At 40.5% G+C, this 21,385-nt stretch overlaps 3 protein-coding genes across 14 annotated transcripts in view; 2 read left to right on the top strand and 1 right to left on the bottom strand.

The window, feature by feature from the left end:
* Positions 1 to 6,810, top strand: part of LOC5572927 — a 104,097-nt gene extending 97,287 nt beyond the window's left edge. For 7 of the 12 annotated variants that reach the window (XM_021844992.1, XM_021844993.1, XM_021844995.1 and 4 more), the window contains 4 exons: positions 3,168 to 3,515; positions 3,582 to 3,754; positions 4,853 to 5,021; positions 6,495 to 6,606. In XM_021844992.1, coding sequence (XP_021700684.1) covers positions 3,168 to 3,515; positions 3,582 to 3,754; positions 4,853 to 5,021; positions 6,495 to 6,524 — 720 coding nt within the window. In that variant the 3' untranslated portion in view covers positions 6,525 to 6,606. Of the gene's footprint in view, positions 1 to 3,167; positions 3,516 to 3,581; positions 3,755 to 4,611; positions 4,781 to 4,852; positions 5,022 to 6,494 lie in introns of all 12 variants that reach the window. The other 5 variants (XM_021844999.1, XM_021844998.1, XM_021844997.1 and 2 more) reach the window with 2 other exon arrangements.
* LOC5572926 lies at positions 6,618 to 17,841 on the bottom strand. The gene is made up of 3 exons (XM_001654211.2): positions 17,671 to 17,841; positions 7,240 to 7,459; positions 6,618 to 7,166 (listed from the first exon to the last, which is right to left on the bottom strand). The coding sequence occupies exons 1-3, from the start codon at positions 17,748 to 17,750 to the stop codon at positions 7,116 to 7,118; spliced, it is 351 nt and encodes a 116-aa protein (XP_001654261.2). The 5' UTR covers positions 17,751 to 17,841; the 3' UTR covers positions 6,618 to 7,115.
* Positions 17,842 to 17,908: 67 nt separating this feature from the next.
* The window catches only part of LOC5572925 (isocitrate dehydrogenase [NAD] subunit beta, mitochondrial), an 11,496-nt gene continuing 8,019 nt past the window's right edge, over positions 17,909 to 21,385 (top strand). Inside the window, exons 1-4 of the mRNA XM_001654210.2 lie at positions 17,909 to 18,117; positions 18,273 to 18,320; positions 18,396 to 18,977; positions 19,043 to 19,252. Of these exons, the coding sequence (XP_001654260.2) occupies positions 18,076 to 18,117; positions 18,273 to 18,320; positions 18,396 to 18,977; positions 19,043 to 19,252 (882 nt within the window). The 5' untranslated portion in view covers positions 17,909 to 18,075. The remainder of the gene's footprint in view (positions 18,118 to 18,272; positions 18,321 to 18,395; positions 18,978 to 19,042; positions 19,253 to 21,385) is intronic.

The following is a 21,385-nucleotide window of genomic DNA, read 5'->3' as shown; positions in this document are numbered from 1 at the left end:
GGTGACCCAATAACTGAGTTGGTTACAAGTTTAGAATTCAGCCTTCCAACATCTTTACTCTTCCACAATACAGTTGTTGTGGAAGCGATGTAGGTACGATAGGCAAACAGTTTCAACACTAAACAAATCGCACTCGCTCGCTCCGCGTGTGTAGGAACATGGGATGGATGGATATTGGTTATGAAAGGGGTCCGCGTGGTCTGTAGGGATTTGAATTCTAAACTTGTAACCAACTCAGTTATTGGGTCACCAAGTGGCTCGGTAGCTTAGTTGGTAAAGCGCTCGTCTAGCATACAAGAGTCCTGGGTTCAAATCCCAGCAGAGCACGTGGATTTTTTTCATAATTTCACCCATAATTTGTCCATCTTTACCACGCGTAATGAGTTAATTAATTTAATAACCATGCGGATTGGATTACCGAATAGCTCAATATAAGTGTCAGTTTATATTAGAGTGTACTGCCTCTCTGTAGTAGTCATGTCGTCACTTGAGTGAGAACGACACGTTGATAGCCTTCCAACATCTTTACTCTTCCACAATACAGTTGTTGTGGAAGCGATGTAGGTACGATAGGCAAACAGTTTCAACACTAAACAAATCGCACTCGCTCGCTCCGCGTGTGTAGGAACATGGGATGGATGGATATTGGTTATGAAAGGGGTCCGCGTGGTCTGTAGGGATTTGAATTCTAAACTTGTAACCAACTCAGTTATTGGGTCACCAAGTGGCTCGGTAGCTTAGTTGGTAAAGCGCTCGTCTAGCATACAAGAGTCCTGGGTTCAAATCCCAGCAGAGCACGTGGATTTTTTTCATAATTTCACCCATAATTTGTCCATCTTTACCACGCGTAATGAGTTAATTAATTTAATAACCATGCGGATTGGATTACCGAATAGCTCAATATAAGTGTCAGTTTATATTAGAGTGTACTGCCTCTCTGTAGTAGTCATGTCGTCACTTGAGTGAGAACGACACGTTGATAGCCTTCCAACATCTTTACTCTTCCACAATACAGTTGTTGTGGAAGCGATGTAGGTACGATAGGCAAACAGTTTCAACACTAAACAAATCGCACTCGCTCGCTCCGCGTGTGTAGGAACATGGGATGGATGGATATTGGTTATGAAAGGGGTCCGCGTGGTCTGTAGGGATTTGAATTCTAAACTTGTAACCAACTCAGTTATTGGGTCACCAAGTGGCTCGGTAGCTTAGTTGGTAAAGCGCTCGTCTAGCATACAAGAGTCCTGGGTTCAAATCCCAGCAGAGCACGTGGATTTTTTTTCATAATTTCACCCATAATTTGTCCATCTTTACCACGCGTAATGAGTTAATTAATTTAATAACCATGCGGATTGGATTACCGAATAGCTCAATATAAGTGTCAGTTTATATTAGAGTGTACTGCCTCTCTGTAGTAGTCATGTCGTCACTTGAGTGAGAACGACACGTTGATAGCCTTCCAACATCTTTACTCTTCCACAATACAGTTGTTGTGGAAGCGATGTAGGTACGATAGGCAAACAGTTTCAACACTAAACAAATCGCACTCGCTCGCTCCGCGTGTGTAGGAACATGGGATGGATGGATATTGGTTATGAAAGGGGTCCGCGTGGTCTGTAGGGATTTGAATTCTAAACTTGTAACCAACTCAGTTATTGGGTCACCAAGTGGCTCGGTAGCTTAGTTGGTAAAGCGCTCGTCTAGCATACAAGAGTCCTGGGTTCAAATCCCAGCAGAGCACGTGGATTTTTTTTCATAATTTCACCCATAATTTGTCCATCTTTACCACGCGTAATGAGTTAATTAATTTAATAACCATGCGGATTGGATTACCGAATAGCTCAATATAAGTGTCAGTTTATATTAGAGTGTACTGCCTCTCTGTAGTAGTCATGTCGTCACTTGAGTGAGAACGACACGTTGATAGCCTTCCAACATCTTTACTCTTCCACAATACAGTTGTTGTGGAAGCGATGTAGGTACGATAGGCAAACAGTTTCAACACTAAACAAATCGCACTCGCTCGCTCCGCGTGTGTAGGAACATGGGATGGATGGATATTGGTTATGAAAGGGGTCCGCGTGGTCTGTAGGGATTTGAATTCTAAACTTGTAACCAACTCAGTTATTGGGTCACCAAGTGGCTCGGTAGCTTAGTTGGTAAAGCGCTCGTCTAGCATACAAGAGTCCTGGGTTCAAATCCCAGCAGAGCACGTGGATTTTTTTCATAATTTCACCCATAATTTGTCCATCTTTACCACGCGTAATGAGTTAATTAATTTACAGAATTGTGTTGAAAAAAAAAACCAAAATTGAGTTGAATGTCGTGCTCATGATACAGAGCCGTAGCGTGGCCTCACAGCGCCCTTGGCAAACCTCCCGTTGGGCGCCCCTCTGATGCAATTTTGTATGTGATTGAAGTTTTCGTTGAACATCCCAAGTAACCATGTGGCTCAAGCTATTATTCATGCATATATATGGTGTTAAAAAAAATTGTTGGCAATTTGTTTTAGGAGGCGCCCTTTTTAATAAATGCCTTTCAAAATTAACAAAATACTTTACGCATTTTGGCGCCCCCCAATGGCTGGCGCCCTTGCCAACCGCACGCTACGGCACTGCCATGATGTTCAAAAGTGTTGTCAAATATGGATAAATATATTATTGCCAAAATAGGGTGGCTACTAAAAATGGAGAATTCCTAAAACGGAACCCTAACTGTATTTCTAACTGTAGATCTATTCTACTCACTACCTTTCACGGTACAAAATAAAACAATATGTATGTAAACTGCAACTTACTTTAAAGTCATTTAGAAATACCGTACACCCCCGTTAATTTGAACGGTACCTCATGCAAACCATCGGGGTTCATTTTTAATTTGAACATCTAGTCACCCTAGAAACGTATTTCTGGTTACCTCTTTCGCTGTTTTGTTTTGATTCTGCGATCCGTTCCACAGCGTTCCATTCCACTTTACTCCGTTCCATGAGCTAAATGAAGTTTGAACCATTTTTAATCTGAACGATGTGCAAATTAGCGGGGTACAAATTAAAAAGTGTTCAGATTAAATGTGGTCAAACCAACGGGGGTACCCGGTATTCCAAAAATGCATCTAAGTCCATGCCCATAACGTACATTAATATGTACCATAATTTAATTCAATTTCAGTGGGAATCACAGCATGAGGGCATCTCGTGCGAGCAATTCGCCGCGTGGAAGGAGGCCAACGATCCGGAACTGCAAGCTCAGGGAGTGGCCCGGCATTTGCAAGCGCACGGCATCAGCTGCCCGAACTGCAAATTCAAGTATTCCCTGTCACGTGGTGGCTGCATGCATTTCACCTGCACTCAATGCAAGTTCGAATTCTGCTTCGGCTGCAATAAACCGTTCATGATGGGCGCCAAGTGTGACGTCTCGCCGTACTGTGCCAAACTGGGTCTCCATGCGCATCATCCAAGAAACTGCTTGTTCTACCTGAGGGACAAGGAACCCAAGGATCTACAAACGTTACTAACGGTAAGATGAGGATGGTGGTTTGTCGGTTGATATTTCAAAGACTAAATGTCTCTTATTACTACTCAGATGCACAACGTATCGTACGACACCGAACCTTCCGAGCTGATGAAGCGAGAGTTCTTGGAGGGCGGAGGTGCATCAATGAAATGCCCCATTCCGCTTCAGAGAGAAACCCCAGCTGGCCTGATGGACACCATTTGTAATGGCGAAGTTCCTGACGGATACGCTGGGCTGTGCAGGTAATCTCGAGTTCTTGTCGTTTGTTCTCTAACACTGTTCCAAATAGTTCTATAGATTCCGTAACTATCACCGATTCCTCTCAAGACTACATTTGAGATGGATCAATATATTTTAATGAACATTGAATTTACAGGACGTAAGTAGGTAACTCATCTGAAGGACTAAACTGAGAAGTTGGGACAAAATCGCCATACGGGAGAAAATGGGCAATTCTTTTTTCAGGTTTTACATAAATTATATGATTAACAACTTTGCTAAAGTATGCGAGGTGCTAAAATTTATCTAACAAGTTATAACTTTTTTAGGGTTGGGAGCTAGAATAACAAAAATCGGTTCATTCTTTTTCCGGTTCACTTTTTGATCCGTGCTGCTCAAATGAACTTCGCCAAAAAAGAGCCACGGATCACTCGTTCTTTTGAATAATTCGGATCTTTTCAACTTCATTTTGCCCATAACCATGTTTACGATGATAGATCTTCAAACTTTTACTTCAAACGCGTTTCAAAAATAGTTCTACAGCATAAACAATTCTGAAAACTTGGATTTTGGTTAATTTTTAACTTGGATTCAGAGTTTATGCAAAACTAAATGCATACAATTTGACAACCCGTAGGTAACCGCGAACAAAAAAATCTTGATATATTAGGATCGCATCAAGATAGGCGATTAGTAGTTTTTTTTTCAGGTGCATAGTTATCATTAGATGATCCATTCTAATATGTACGTTCCAAATCAGCCTGCTATAGTCCTTTTCCTAAGAATCAACATCCAACCAGTACCCCACAACAGATTGTTTTGTAATGACTCAAAAGCTCAAGCTGATCGATCTTCCCATTTGTCCGCGTATATTTTCTAGCGCTCACTACATAGAGTATTTGACCTCTCTGGTAATAAGCCAACGCATCGATCCATTGAACATACTGAGCGCGGACGATCTTGAATCGATCGTGCGCCGGGCGAACAAACGCATGCCTCCGCGCCCTTTCGGACTCGTCGACGGAATCTATCGGGACTATTTAGCACAGGTGAGCGTGGGTCAAGACTCAGATTACTACTAAGAGTGTGTTTTTTTCTTCTTTCTTACATGCTTCTTCCAGAATACACTATGTAGAGTATCTGGTAGGTGTGGTATCCAAGGCACAAGTCGATCCTTTGCCAATCCTGGACCTGACTGATTGTGTCCAGGAATTGCGCAGAAGGGGAATACCGCTACCGGAACGGGGTCCTTGGGATACCGACGAAATCTACCGAGAAATGTGCCAGAAGGTGAGATCTTACCATACTAATCACTAATTTACCTGCCTTTCCTGCTTCCTACAACAGCTGCTATTGCATTTACATTTTCGATTACCACTTTACGCACATACAGACAGACCTGATGGCGCCAAAACTATTTTAAAACAGTGCATGCGTTTTCTAATACCACTAACCTGCAGTAGTCTGGCAAAGTGGTGAAAGCTCTGCTGAAATGGCATTATTGGAAGAACTTTTTACAGTGTTTTGGATGTTAAGTAGAGTGCAGGCCATAAGGTAATTTGGTATAATGAACATTTCTCGAAAACTTATTCAAACAGACTCAAGTCAAAAAAGTATACAAACTTACTTTATCAATTCTACGTGTTTCGCAGACAAAATTCTACACATTTTGCTCTAAACCAACTCGATTTTTCACTTTTAGAACGTTTATTTTCCGGAATTACAAAACGACGAAAGTAAGATTTTCAACTTTCGCTACCTAACCACTACTTTCGCCGCTCCGCTGTATGGAGAGACAAAGTGACTTAACCACGAATCAAAACAAAACACTACTTGAGCCGATTTTACGCTGGTACAAAAACGTCGAAAGTAACTGAATAAATCGGCTTATCATTTTGTAATAATTTTTTTGTGGGAAATAACAGGAACTCCCTATTTTTAGAATGCGAGCTTATTGTATGCAAAATTTAAGCAATGTACACGGCAAAAATATGTGAAAAAGGTGATTCATTTTAAAACAGTTTTAGAAGACAGGTTGTGATTCTTTTGAATTAATTTTCTCAAAACTGTATGGAAGTTACTTACGTCGATTTGAAAAAGTAATCGAGATTTAGCTTAATTGCAATTTGGCACAAATCGATATATAACCCTTCTTTCGAAAGTTATCTGTTCTTAACGAAACACCAAATGCCAAATGGCTTCATACCAATTGATTCAGATACTTTTGGATGCTAGATCCAATGCACATCATAATTAGGCTCTGCTTTTGTTTGAATGAATTCGGATGATAACCTAGTTGTATGCGATGCAAACAAATGTGAAAAAAAAAACAAAAACCATTGCGCTTCCGTCATTCCGCTAAATTAGAGTAATTTATAAAGATTTGTTCACATACATATCAGAATTATCATATATATAAGTATTCAAAATAAGTAATCATAGTGAGGATATTGAGCTATGAAAATCAACATGCTTTTACAATGAATGGAATATTTAAATCGAATAACTGCTGCTAAAAAAGCATTCAATTAAATCACATTAAAATTTGTACGTGAACAATATCTTTAGTGGCTTAAGCGTTTTCTACACTCACAACACTAACACAAGCAAAAATACTGGACAAGGAGCAAACAAATCCGACAAGTAAGTCGACTGTTCACCTTCACATAAAAATATGTCAGTAGTGTATTGCATTCAGGAAAAAACATAAAAGCTAATATAAAACTAAAAATATGTTCAATAATCTCAAACTTACCTTTTCAGATCGTCAAAGAGCAAATTCCATTAAACTGAAGACGCATCTCCCAGAAACCACCGGGAGCCAGCTTACCGTTTAGACGTACGATCCATGGAAGCTGTCATCACTATATGTAAAGGAACATCATATGATACTCAAGTTACCCCTAGTGCTCTATTGAACATGGTATTGTTTCAATCACACATTTCTTTTACATTGATTACCACACACTACCTACTTTACTATCCTCCTGATCTTTCCTATTTTCCACTGAAAAGTATGTATCAGTGATCATTATACTAGTTTTATCGAATAAAAATCAATATTATAGTTACTACTTAAGCAACAATTTCAATCGATCCTGGGCCGTTAACGTCCCAACTGATGACATCCCTTCAGTCTTCTTCTTCAACATATTGGCCAAAGCATTGAGCTTACTAGGTTCCTTTGAGCTAAACGAAGACGGTTTAGTGCTCTTTTTTGGTACATTCTGAGGGCCGCTTTTTACTGCAACCGAAATGTTAAGTCCTGCAGTTGGGTCCCGCTTGCGCTTCTTTCGCTTATTACTGGTGACATTGACTGGAGGAGCTGTAAGTTCCTTTCGTGAGGTCAAGGCTGCGGAGACAGACTTGGACGTGGTGCCACCTCTATCGGTGATGACACGTGTTTTTATAGGAGCACAGCTTACAAGTGTATTTCTAAAAAAAAAAGAAACAATTGAAGTAGTTAATTGCAATAAAGATGAATAATTGAGCCGCAGATTATACTCACCACAGTAACACGCTTTCGACTTGTGAGATAATCCAGATATGCCTGCTGCTTTCTTGTTCGTGAGGATTTGTTCTGGCACTTCTCAATGAGCTTGTCATATCGGTTAGTGCTTGCCACTTCATCTACGTGAAAGTAGCCGTGCATCCATAAGGTTTTGCACTTGCGGCACATCCACTTGTTGTTTGTTTTCCCTACATCAGCCTTACTGGATGCTGAAATTCTATAAAAAAAACAATTACTTACAAAATGGCCAACTTCAGATAGTTACATCACTGCTGTTTCTCAATCGATTATTTTAATACTAATAGAGTCTCATACTTATGACACACTTGTGGTATACGTACCATTATAATTTCTTGAAATAAGTTCCATACTGATAATTGTCTTCTTTCAAGCCTTGGAATTATTTTCTTGACAACTTGTACCAAGTATCTGTCAAAGGTATTGAAGACCTGTTCCATTTTTAGTACCAAACGCATAAGTTTAGGCCAGAAACACATGTTTACTCAGTTTTCAAGTGTTTTTCGTTGGTCCAAGTCCAAGTCCAAGAATGTCTTCGTGACTGTGATTTTGATCGCAATTTGTTCTAAGTCTGTTTGTCTGTGATCAATCAATATATCACTCAAGTCGTCTACAGTTATGAAAATGCCAATTCTTACTTTTGAAATTGCTACTGTTCGGAATTGAAAATAAAACTTTTGATCAATACAAATGGAAGGGTAAATATACGTTGACCAGTTTTCATGGCAGTTGGCATTATACCGGGGAAACGCTTGCTGCCGCTCGTCGGGCTCCAAAATGGAAAAACATACTCTGTTTGCATTATACCGGGCAAACGCTTAGATTTGCTGTTTGCATGACACCGAATCGATGCCTTGCACACCTTTCGGATATCAGCCTTCTGCCGCTTCAGTTCCTCTTTCCTCGATGCGCAATTAAAATTTTGCACTGTTTACTGATATGACCAACTTTAAAATGGCATGAACTTTTTTCATAATTAAACCTTACTCTATGTTGTTTGCTTGATTTTGCTTCTGCGAACCTGAAGCGTCTGTACTCTATGTTAGAAGCGGCTCACAACAGCGTCTGTTCCCCATGTCAGGGGCGGCTGATCATTGTCCGAGTGCCAGAGAAGGACTTTAAGCTAAACTGCGCACTATGGTCCTCCGAACATTTAGGGGGAATGGTCCTCCGTAAATCTAGGGGGTTGGTATCAGGCCCTGCAAGCCATCCGTAAAAAATTAAGCACCGAATAATCAACGAGAGAATACGAAACGGGACAATCGGCGAAGACCATAGCGACGTAAAGGGACTAGCGATTGGAAGCTCGGTACGTGGAACTGTATATCTCTCAACTTCATCGGGAGCACACGCATTCTCGCCAACGTACTGATGGACCCCGGATTCGACATCGTAGTGTTGCAGGAAGTGTGTTGGAAGGGATCAATGGTGCGAACGTTTAGAGGTAATCATACCATCTACCAGAGCTGCGGCCACACATACTAGCTGGGAACAGCTTTTATAGTGAAGGGTGATATGCAGAAACGCGTGAACGGGTGGTGGCCGATCAATGAGAGAATGTGCAAGTTGAGGCTTAAAGGCCGGTTCTTTAACTTCAGCATAATAAACGTGCACAGCCCTCACACGTTTTTTACACGCAGCTCGAACGCGAGTACGAGAGCTACCTAAGCCAAGACGTCAAAATCGTCATACGAGATTTAAACGCTCAGGTTGGCCAGGAGGAGGAACTCAGACCGACTATTGGAAAGTTCAGCGCCCACCGGCTTACGACTAATTGATTTCGCCGTCTCCAAGAATATGGCCATTCGTAGCACCTACTTTCAGTACAGCCTTCCATGCCGATACACCTGGAGATCACCACAGCAGACAGAATCACAAATCGACCAGCTTCTGATTGATGGACGGCACTTCTCCGACATTATCGACGTCAGAACCTATCGTGGCGCTAACATCGACTTTGACCACTATCTGGTGATGGTGAAAATGCGCCCAAAACTCCCCGTCGTTAACAATGTACGGTACCGACGGCCGCCACGGTATGACCTAGAGCGGCTTAAGCAACCGGATGTCGCAACTGCGTACACGCAGCACCTCGATGCTACACTACCGGCAGAGGGTGAGCTGGATGAAGCCCCTCTTGAGGACTGCTGGAGAACAGTGAAAGCAGCCATCCACAATGTAGCTGAGAGCAACGTCGGGTACGTAAACCGGAGTCGACAGAATGATCGGTTCGACGAGGAATGTAGGCAGATTCTGAAGAAAAACAGCAGACCCGCCTCTTTCGGGAGAAAAAACACCGCCTGGAGGAGGCAGAGTGCGAGAAGATGGAACAGCTGTGCCGGTCTCAAGAAACATGTAAGTTCTATCAGAAACCCAACGCATCCCGCAATGGCTACGTGCCGCGAGCCGAGATGTGCAGAGATAATGATGAGAGCAATTTGACGGATGAGCGTGAAGTGATCGAAAGGTGGAAGCGACATTTCGACGAACACCTGAATGGCGCTGAGAGCACTGGCAATGAAGAACGGGACTACGCAGGAAATGCCTTCGTCAGTACTTCGGGCGATGGGAACCAACCAGTCCCCACTTTGAGGCAGGTTAAGGATGTCATTCACCAGCTTAAGAACAATAATGCTGCTGGTAAGGATGGTATCGGAGCTGAACTCATAAAGATGGGCCCGGAGAGGCTGGCCATTTGTCTGCATCAGCTGACAGACACAATCTGGGACACAGAACAGCTACCGGAGGAGTTGAAGGAAGGGGTAATTTGCTCCATCTTCAAGAAGGGCGACAAATTAGATTGTGAGAACTTTAGAGCGATCACCATCCTAAATGCGGCCTACAAAGTATTATCCCAGACCATCTTCCGTCGTCTGTCACCTGTAGTAAAGGAGTTCGTGGGAAGTTATCAAGCCGGCTTCGTTGACGGCCGATCGACAACGGACCAGATCTTTACTGTACGACAAATCCACCAAAACTGTCGAAAATACCAGGTCCCAACGCATCACCATTTCATCGATTCCAAAGCGGGATACAATAGTATCGACCGCGTAGAGCTATGTAAAACAATGAACGAGAACAGCTTTCCCGGGAAGCTCACGAGACTGATAAGAGCGTCGATGGAAGATGTGCAAAATTGTGTAAAGGTCTCAGGCGAACACTACAGTTTGTTTGGATTCCGCCGGGGACTACGACAAGGTCTCTCGTGCCTGTTGTTCAATATTGCGCTAGAAGCTGTTATGCGAAGAGCCGGGGTACGATTTTTACGAGATCCAGTCAATTTGTTTGCTTCGCGGATGATATGGACATTGTCGGCCGAACATTTGTAAAGCTAGTGGGGCCGACAGGGCTCACCTACGTAGCAGTGTCACGATAGAAGAAAATACGTTCAAGGTGGTCGACGAATTCGTCTACCTTGGATCCTTGTTGACGGCTGACAATAACGTTAGCCGTGAAATACGGAGGCGCATCAGTGGAAGTCGGGCCTACTATGGCCTCCACAAGAAGCTGCGGTCAAAAAAGATTCACACCCGCACCAAATGTACCATGTACAAAACGCTCATAAGGCCGGTAGTCCTCTACGGCCATGGAACGTGAACGATGCTCGATGAGCCCTGCAAGCACTTGGACGAACGTCGGGTGCTTAGAACGATCTTTGGCGGTTTCCAGAAAAACGGTGTGTGGTGGCGAAGGATGAACCACGAGCTCGCCAAACTCTAAGGCGAACCCAGTATCCAGAAGGTGGCCAAAGATGGTGTTCGCTTCGGATTCGGTTGGCACACGAAGGCGTGGAGCGCAGCGAGCTAGGTGGGCGGATCAAGTGCGTATCGATTTGGCGAGCGTGGGTAGAAGCGAGGATGGAGAGATGCGGCTACGAACTAAGTATTGCAAGCCTGGTGTTTCTCTGAATAAGTTGGTGTATGTGCTCATGTCAATCCGTTTTCCTCTTAGAGTTCAAATATTTCAGAACAAATAAGCGATGTTTGCATGTCTAAGTGTATTATTAGGTAAAGGCGTCGACCATGCGAATATGGGCAGTACTTAGCCTTAACCTACATCCAAAAAAAAAAAAAGAAAAACACACTAAAATTTGGATACACTCTAATATATTTACTATCTAAACTATCGCATAACTTATGATCTTCCCTGAAAGCCATTGATAACTGGATGAGTAGCTCGTTGTTTTGAAGAAAATGCATGGACTAGAATAAAAACTATCACCACTAGGAGATAGATGAGGATCTAGTCGTTCTATGATCATTTTCAATGAGATGGTGAAGAATATGTGTACGAAAAATCATGTATTGCATTGTTTAAACACTATGCTACTAATTCACGATGCCCGTGTTCATAACTACATTATAAATTCGCTTCAGAAATAGCAAAATTGTATATTGTACCAACAGAACATATGTGAAATCTATGAATGAAAGAGGATGTCCATTTCCAGAACAAACGTAAAACGCGATAATAGCGCTCAAAATTGGCATCCATTAAAGGTTTCAAAGTGGTAATAAGATGGAGTATATCAAAAATTAAAGCTAGGTCCATCTAAAATATTAACATTGGTATATGAGGCATCAATAGATAATAGTAGTTTACGCAACAACAGTTGCAGAAAGAGGATTTTTACAGCACGAGTCGTACATTTATCCAACAAGGCTTGCCGAAAAGAACACTTGAGGATATCAGAAATCATTTCGGATTGCCTTCATCATCATTTTGCATTTTCTGAATTGCTTTGTATGATTCATTACACAACTAAATACAGTTGTGTAATGAAAAGGCGTTGCGTAATGAATCAGTACGCAACTGAAATAAGTTACGTAATAACTATTGCGATGCTACCTAATTCGGTGCAGGAAAGTAGGTCGTTTCATGACAAATTGGCGTGATGAAAAACAGCTTATTACGATGAGAAATTGCAAAAAATAGATTATGATTTTTGCGCAGTTGATATAATTTGGCCATCTGATAAAAACACACTGGAATATCGCATGCAAGCATACTTGCGGTCGTTTTTCGTGTATCTAGTGATCTATGGAAAGAAACTATTGATTATCACTATACACATCCAATATGCGAAAAAATGCATAAGTCACATAAAAACTCTTAAAACTTTATGATATGACCGTTATTATAAGAAACCATTGTATTGATATTGAGATAACGCCTCTGTCCAAATTATATTTACATGAGGGTGTCCGAAATGTATACAGTACTGACCCGATTTTGTCAGCCCCCGATTTTGTTAGCTTTTTGACTCGATTTTGTGAGCCTATTTTAAATATATCAAAAAATTGTCTTCGTCATGTTTTACCACGTTTACATTAATACTGACAGGGGTCCAGATAGCCGTAGCGGTAATCGCGCAGCTATACAGCAATACCAAGCTGAGGGTCTTGGGTTCAAATCCCACCGGTCGAGGATCTTTTCGGGTTGGAAATTTTCTCGACTCCCAGGGCAGAGAGTATCATCGTAATTGCCACACGATATACAAATGCAAAAAATGGTCAATAGGGCGATATTCAAAACTGAAAAGGCAATAGGTGGCTCTTTTTCAGTGGTAGTAAAAACGAAATCCTGAAGCAAAGAAAGCACCATGGAAGATGAACTAAACACGAAAAGTTATCTATTCACATTACGCTTGATTTCTAATCACCACTTTTTCGATTCAGTTTCGTAATTGCTAGTAATTTACGTTTTTCAATATTTTCCATACGTTTTGACAGCTTTCGACTACCATTCTTCCATGCGTTTGTGTTAGAAGTTTGAAAAAATTGAGAATCCAGCGTAGCGCGATCACTGATTGGAATACAAACATCAGTGTCGCTGCTCGGCGGCCAGTAAGAGAAACTGAATGTTCGAAAGGTTGTTGTCTGTACTTTTTGCCGCTGGCACCAACTGTTAGCGGTTATGAACGAAATAAACAGTCGTTACCCTATTGGCAAAGAAAGCTCTCAGTTAATAACTGTGGAAGTGCTCATAAGAACACTAAGCTGAGGAGCAGGCTTTGTCCCAGTTGGGACGTAACGCCAGAAATAATAAGAAGACATTAATACTGATGATGATGTTTGATGTCATGCATGCATGGGCGTAGCCAGAAGGGGCAATGGCAATGCCTCCTGCCCTCTGTACGATAGAACAATTTAACTACGGGAATTAATCTTGTGTTTGAGTTCTTTGAGGATTATCTCCAGCAGTATTGACAGATTTTAAAGCTCATAGAGTCTACCAGACAATCAGGCTTTTCAAAACATCTTGCCAGAAATTGTTCTAAGGTTTTATCGACAGCCCACAATGGAGATATACAAAGCCGAGTAGTCGACAAACGAATTTCATAAGATCTCGAGTATCAGTAAATCGTGCTTCGTTATTTAGCAACCTGACAATTATTGGTTCAAATTGAAAAACACAGCCGAGTTCACGGAAAAAAATTAGGTGTGTAGGTTCATTCGTGAATTCCTCCAAGATTTTCCCTTAACACTTCTTTAAAAAATATTCTATGGAAACCTGATGAAAATTCTTTCAAAAATACTCATGTAATAATTTTAAAAATTGTTCCAGAAACATACAGTACCGTATGATTTTTTTAGGAATTTCGGTGACCTAAGAAAAATTCTAAGATAATTCAATGGTTATGCAGAACTAGGATTCGAATTAATTCTGATTGTCTAAATGGCCAGAGCAAAGTCGCCGATCAAAGGGGTTACTATAAATCGAATCTTCAGATTTTTTTCCAATAAGTAATTATCCAACACATTTAATGGACCCGTTACTCAAGACGCGTTCAGAACCTCTCTTTGCTTACTGTGAAAAAGTAGGGTGGATATCCTGCATAGTTTTATGGTTCACGCAAAAAGAGTGCATAGGTTGTGTATAAAAATCGTTTTGGCGAGAAATTATGAATGAAATTGTGAGGACCGCTTTTCTCCTCCATGATAAACAAAAGGCCATGTCCCTTGCCCCCTCAAAAGTCTATGTAGGTCGTAAAAGTGGCTCATATGCAAATATTAACACGTCAGAATTTGAAAAACAGAAACAAAAATTATGACTCGATTTTGTCGGGTTCCCCATTTTGTCAGCCTAAAATTAATAGAGGGGTTGACAAAATCGGGTCCCTACTGTAACAGACAGGCCGCTGAAAAACGTTATTTTAGAAGCTAATGCTGCATTTTATAAGCTTTATAAGTCACAGAAACTCAAACTTCAGTAACATTACACGCTTAACTCTTACGGTGAATTTCACCGTAATCTCAACAGCTGAACAGTTCGGTGAAATAAAACACCGTAATTCCGTCGAAATTTTACGGGTTTCGGTGATTTTTCACCGAATACTGTAAAAATTTACCGTACTCCGTTAATTTATTTCACCGAACTGTTCAGCTGTTGAGATTTTACAGGAATCCGTAAAATAATTTAAGTGTGTACGTAATAACATATTTCTAGAAAGATTCGCGAATCAGGCGAAACTGACAAAATGTACACAATTTAAGAAAATATAGAGTTGAAATCGCAACTCGATTGTCTATTCACTGCACTTGAACTTTTCCCCTATCGATAATTTAACTATTCAAAAAACGCAAATTTGTAGAAGACGAAGCTTCACCTCATGCCAAACCACACACTTTATTGATTACGATTGTGTTTTTGTTTATCAAAGTGATGGGCGCATCTGAAATCGAAATCAAAACACGGCGAGAGTAAACGGCGACACTGCAAACAAAAAATAAACAAGGCGTACATAGCGGGCTTAATTGAAACCAGAATGTAAACACGGCGCAAAAGCAATAGGCGACACTGAAAATAATATCGATTACAGGCTCATAACATTGGGCGATACTGGCATTCTTGAGTGCGTTTAAGGCGAAACCTTATAATATTTTTTTAGTACGAAATAGCTAGGCAAATTGTAGGAGATGTGTGTGGTATTGGTGAGGATTTTAAAACTAGGTTTATAAAATGTGTATTAAAGTGAAAAGGTTAAAGTTTGAGTATATTTTCTCCAATTGGGATTAAAAATTGTACATGAGAATTTCATTGATTATTTTCTCGTTGTTATTGAATTGTCAGATAGGCCCTTATCGCGAATCCCTCTCGATTTGTTTCTTTAAGGCTGGTTTGCTGTTGACAAAAAGAGTAATCGCCTATCTCGATGCATGAACAATTGCTTCCCAGGAATGATCAAGAAAATCGCATTATATTTTCTTTGATCGCAGAACGCAGCTGAGAAGAAATGTCATTTAAAATGGAGCACCCTGTAGCGAAGTACGTACTTCAACAGAGAAGTAATCGCCTATTTCGATGCGTAGGAAATTTCTTGTAAGAAATGCTCAAGAAAAGCATTTTTTTTGCAATTCCGTTGCAAATCAATCAATTTTTCATTGAGAAGTTGATCAACATAACGGCCTACTTTTCCTACTGAGAAAAACAGTGCTGCAAAGTGCTACTTTTCAGCACTCTTTTCGGTGCTGAAAAGTAGCACTTTTCAGTACTGTTTTGGTAGGCACAATCCGAACAACCCAGCCTCTTCATGCCATTTGTGCTTATTTGCGCGGCATGTGAGTCGAGACGAGTCCTTCTCACCTCGGGTGATGTGAGGCGACTAAAGCTAATCCAATGGGAGCGAGTCGACAATTGTTCCTCATTCGACTCATCTCGCCTCACATGCCGCGCAGAATTAGCATAATTGCATCTGATCCGTTGTGCGATCTGATTCCGACAGGGGCTGTCCATTCACCACGTGATCAGTTTTTTTGGGATTCCTGGTCAACCCCTTCCCCCTTCGTGGTCATTTGTCCATACACAAATTTATAAAATTTGTATGGACCGTGATCATTGGCCAGACGCTCCCTCTCCCCATGAATGACCACGTGATTCTGATTTGGAATCGAATAGTCCAACATTTGTAGTCAGCAACTGTTTGTGCTGTCTTACCTGATTTCGATGGGAGCGTGAAAACTTGTGACATTCATCGGTATTTTTGTATCACAGCCTACGTGATTGAAAAATACTGAATAGGGTCCTAAAGCCCTGTCTCAATTTTAGTACCAAACGCTTAAATTTAGGGCAGAAACACATGTTTACTCAATTTTTAATTGATTTTCATTGGTTTAAGTACAAAAAACATTTTTTTTATGATTTTGTCACACCTTTTGGTTTAAACTCAAATGTTGGGTATATTTTGTTTTCCATGTCCCTTCCAAAATGTCAGATAGGAACAACCCCAGTGTTCAAACTATATGCCCTGTGGCATTTTTGTCGAAAAAGTGAATGTCAAACAAGATCACAAGTGTCAAGGTTCATATTCGAAACCATTTTTAAAATTGAAGTTTAAAAATGTTATAGCCGTTATTTGAGCTGGAAAACTTGCTAAAGTAATTGCAATAACATGCTCTTTCGTATTATTAAATAAAAACAAGAATTCATTAAACATTTTAGGACCCAATTGATACTACGCATGGATGTGTGCCCATGAAATGTTTGTTTGTGCTTTTAGAGTTCATCCAGCAGAAATGGCATTTTTTGAAATAGCAAAAAATGTTGTAGGCAACTCGTTGCAAAACTCGATTTTTTCAGCACTCGTTGTATTTATCCAACTCGGCGAGCATCGTTGGATAAATGTACAACTCGTGCTGAAAAAATCTTCATTTTGCAACTTGTTGCCTAAATAACTATTCTTTGATCGCAGTACGCAGTTGAAAAGAAATGTCAATTCAAATGGAGTTCACTGTAGGAAATTTCTTGGCCATTTCTTGGGCAGAAATTTTTACTTTTCTTGAGCGGAACAGCATACTTAGCTTATAGAAAAAAAAAACTTGACCCATTCAGTCAAGAAATTTCTTTACTTTTCTTGCGCGAAACAGTATACTTATTTTCATGCAGTAAATCGATCACTTTTGGGTTGATTCACAAATTTCATAACGCCGAAAATGGCCATTTTAGACACCCACCCACCCCCTCGTAACGCTTTTTGTAAGAGTATTCTTCATTTTCTTCTATGAGCTGTAACATCTTAGAGACACCCACCCACCCCTTTCAGCTTTGAAATTTGTGAATGGGCCCTTTTTTGGACTTATCCTTAGCCTGTCCAAAATACATGATTTAGATGTTTTAGAGCAAAATCAAATATCAAGCGAGCTTTTTGCGCATTATTACGCTATTTAAACATAACATTCAAAAACATATCAATAGCAACCATGCAACAATTATATCAAAACTTATTAGTATTTATGTTGTCCTTGACATAAATAAATTAATAGCAAAGTCGCAAAGTGCTATCATGGAACGACTTTTGACCAAGTGCTTCATGATATTTAGCTACTGTGCAATGATGTTTACAAACTTCAAAGTGATTCTTATCAACAAAAATTCACTGAATTCAATGATCAGGTAAGAAATACAACTTACGATAAGGCGGACTTCAGGATGACTTGAAATTGATTTTCACTGGGCAATTTTTGGGCAAATTCCCACAAATATTCGTTCATTTTGTGATATTTAACTTTCTCGAGTAAACTTGCAGAAACTTATCCGAACACCGTCTCACACACAACAATAACAAATGCACGTGAAAGCAGCAAACAAAAAATCGTTGAAATGTTTCACCGCGGAAAGAAAATGTCAAATTTGGCAGCTGTCACCCACCAGTCCGAAGCACCAGAACACTTTTCGAAGTGCCGTTTTTTTTCTGGCTGTTCGTGACGGACAGATCCATCAGCAGTGCGTTCTTTTTCCGAGGGATTCGTTTGGTTCCCGATTCCAACGATAAAATCTAGTCCTGTGACCATTTAGTGGATCCAGCCGTTAACCAATATGTCTTTCCTCGCGCGCAATGTGGCGAGAAGCCTGGTGCAGGTAGGTTTTATTTTGATTCGCGGGGGCGCAGGAAAATGTTTATGTAACCACTCCTCTGGGGTTCTGCTGCGCGATTGTGTTCAATGTCCTTGGGGGGATATTGCTGAGGTTATAGTGTAAAATGCAGAAAGCTTATCATATTTTTCCAATTTTAGGTTTCCTGCCGTGGGATCCATTCTACTGGAGCGGTTCAATCCTCAAATGTAAGTTTGCTGCATTGTTATCACTCGAATGTATTGATTTTTTACTAACCGGTTGCCTGTTTTTCCTCCTAAAAGAAATCCAACAAGGAGGGTCGGATCACTTGCACTATGATTCCCGGCGATGGCGTTGGCCCAGAACTGATGTACTCGGTGCAAGAGGTGTTCAAGGCTGCGGATGTTCCCGTAGATTTCGAAACCTTCTTTCTATCGGAGGTTAACCCTGTGCTGAGCTCACCCCTGGAAGATGTGGTGCGGTCAATCCGCAAGAATAAAGTTTGCCTCAAGGGTATTTTGGCCACTCCGGATTACAGCCGTACCGGAGAGCTGGAAACAATGAACATGAAGCTGCGTAACGAACTGGATTTGTATGCAAACGTTGTTCATGTGGTGAGCTTGGAAGGCGTTAACACTCGCCACAAGGGCATCGATACTGTCGTCATTCGCGAGCAAACCGAAGGCGAATTCTCTGCCCTGGAGCATGAAACCGTCCCTGGGGTGATTGAATGTTTGAAAATTATTACCGCCCAGAAGTCGGCTCGCATTGCCAAGTTTGCCTTCGACTATGCCACCAAGCACAACCGCAAGAAGGTCACCTGCGTCCACAAGGCCAACATCATGAAGCTGGGCGATGGTCTCTTCATGAGGAAATGTGAAGAGGTAAGAGTTCATCGGCTTCGATTCATATAAAGACTATAATATCTAGGTCTTTAAATTTATTACAGATTGCCAAGCTGTACCCGCGTACGCAGTTTGAGAAAATGATTGTAGATAATACCACGATGCAGCTGGTGAGCAACCCCAACCAGTTCGACGTCATGGTTGCACCGAATCTGTATGGCAATATTATCGACAATATTGCTTCCGGATTGGTGGGTGGTGCCGGTGTCGTTGCTGGCGCTTCGTACTCCTCTGAGCATGCTGTCTTTGAACCGGTAAGTTTCAACCCACAGTAGGGCAGTTCAAATTTTAAAAATGTTTGAAAATCCTATCTCCCATATGTTCCTTACCATCCGTACCATAAAAATAGTGTTCTGTGAAATTTTCAGCTTTCTAGGATGGAAATTACTATGGAAAAATTTTGAGAAATGTTCCAAAAAAGCTAGTACTATAATGTAAGTACAAAGTTATCATTCCATAGTAAAAACTCATTCTTCAAACCATAATAAAGAAATTTGCTGAAGAGAGAAATTCGATCCGATGGAGAGCAGAAGAGATATTCATGAATTTGTTTGCTAGGGGAAGAGCAATGAAATGAATGAATTTTTTATACGGGATGATAACGTTCTACTTAAATTACAGTACTAGCGTGTTTTAAACATTTCCCAAAATTTCTCCATAGTAATTTCCATATAAACCTGCATTGTCTTTGGGCCACCTTTAAATCACCACCTAGAAAGCTAAAAATTTCAAAGAACACTATTTTTATGGTTCGGATGGTAAGGAACATATGGGAGATAGGATTTTCAAACATTTTTAAAATTTGAATCGCCCTAACCCACAGCCGTAGTGGTAAACGCGCAGCTATTTAGCAAAACTAAGCTGAGGGTCGTGGGTTCGAATCCCATCGGTCGAGGATCTTATCGTAAAGGATTTTTTCTCGCCTTCCCAGGGCATAGAGTATCTTCGTGCTTGTCACACGATATACATATGCAGAAATGGTCAATTGACAGAGAAAGCTTTCAGTTAAGGCTGAAAGCGGGCTACTGTCAATTGTTCTGGCAGCCCGTGACGACTTTTCAGCCTACAATTTCAAAGTGATACAACTTAGTCTTGATACTTAATATTGAAATGAAAAATCAGAAAGGGTTGTGTACAGTGGCGCGGGAAGTGGGTAGGACAGGTAGGACATGTACTACGCACAAAAACACCTGGGTAGGACAGTCAAATGATTGTCCTACCCACGATTTAACAAAAAAAGTTCAGCAGAAGGCTTAAAAAATAAATTTAACTACAGTAATCTCTCCCTTACTCGATATTGAAGGGACCATCGAGTTAGGGAGGTATCGAGTTACAGAACATAAAACCAGTGTAACTGCAATCCAAGGGACCATCGAGGTAGCCATGAATACCACCTTTTACTAAGGTTCTCTAACTCGATATCGAGATACGGAATATCGAGTAAGGGAGAGTTAACTGTATTTATCATCTGTTTAAAATACATACAAACTATTTGATGGAGTTTTAGAGCGACGAAACATTTTTCAAGCACCTACAGTTTCTTCTGAAAATACTACACAATTTAACAGAATTTTTGCTGTTCATTCATTTGTTATCTAGAAATAGATGAGCAATTTAGAACAACCTCACTGGTTGAACAGGCAAGCAGTTTTGTCTATTTTTGTGGAATGTGTTTAATAACATTGATTCAAAAAGGATAGTTTCATATATAAAGGATATTTTTTTAATATGAATGATAATAAAAGTTGATCCAATGAATAATCCTAAGGAAAGGACTGATAATAGTTTTTTTTTTTTTTTTTTTGGACCTGGCCTCTATTTCAATGTTAGTCTCTAAAATGTCTCTAAAATCTCTTTTATCTTTATTCTGCTTGCTTTGAGTCCTGATGCAAAATTGAACAGGCTTCAAAGAAATCTTCCGGGACTATAACGGGTTCAAAAGGTTCACCAAGAATTTTGTCTCAGATTCCCCGAGGAAAAGCTTCAGAAATTATTATAGTGATTTTATTTAGAATACATTCAGGGTCTCCTACAGGGATTTCTCCAAACATTCTTCAAGTGATTTTTCTACCAATTCTACAAGAAATTATTTCAGTGGATTTTCAAAAAATGCCTAAAAGAATTTCTCCAGATTTTGCACTAGGAAATCCTACTACCTCCAGTGATTTCCTCAGGCATTACTCAGGATTCTTTTTCAAAATTGTCCTAGAATTTCCTCCAAATATTTATTTCACTTCAACTGAATTCTCCGGTTGTTACATTTCTACAGAATTTCCTCTGAGGAAACCACAAAGTTTTGTAAGAGTTTTCAAAAAAATAGCCTGAGAAACCCTGCATGATTTTTCCCGCTTGTTCCTTCAAAAATTCATCCACGTATCCACTCAGAA

Source organism: Aedes aegypti, chromosome 2 (assembly GCF_002204515.2).
Source record: "Aedes aegypti strain LVP_AGWG chromosome 2, AaegL5.0 Primary Assembly, whole genome shotgun sequence".
NCBI lineage: Eukaryota > Metazoa > Arthropoda > Insecta > Diptera > Culicidae > Aedes > Aedes aegypti.
This window is presented reverse-complemented; position numbering and strand designations above follow the sequence as displayed.

Excerpts from the sequence above, each read along its gene's own strand:
- LOC5572926 (XM_001654211.2), bottom strand. The coding sequence starts at position 17,750 with ATGAACGAATATTTGTGGGAATTTGCCCAAAAATTGCCCAGTGAAAAT. Across the intron at positions 7,460-17,670 it reads ATCCTGAAGTCCGCCTTATC|AATTTCAGCATCCAGTAAGG; the intron begins GTAAGTTGTATT and ends TTTTTTTTATAG. Across the intron at positions 7,167-7,239 it reads GTCGAAAGCGTGTTACTGTG|AAATACACTTGTAAGCTGTG; the intron begins GTGAGTATAATC and ends TTTTTTTTTTAG.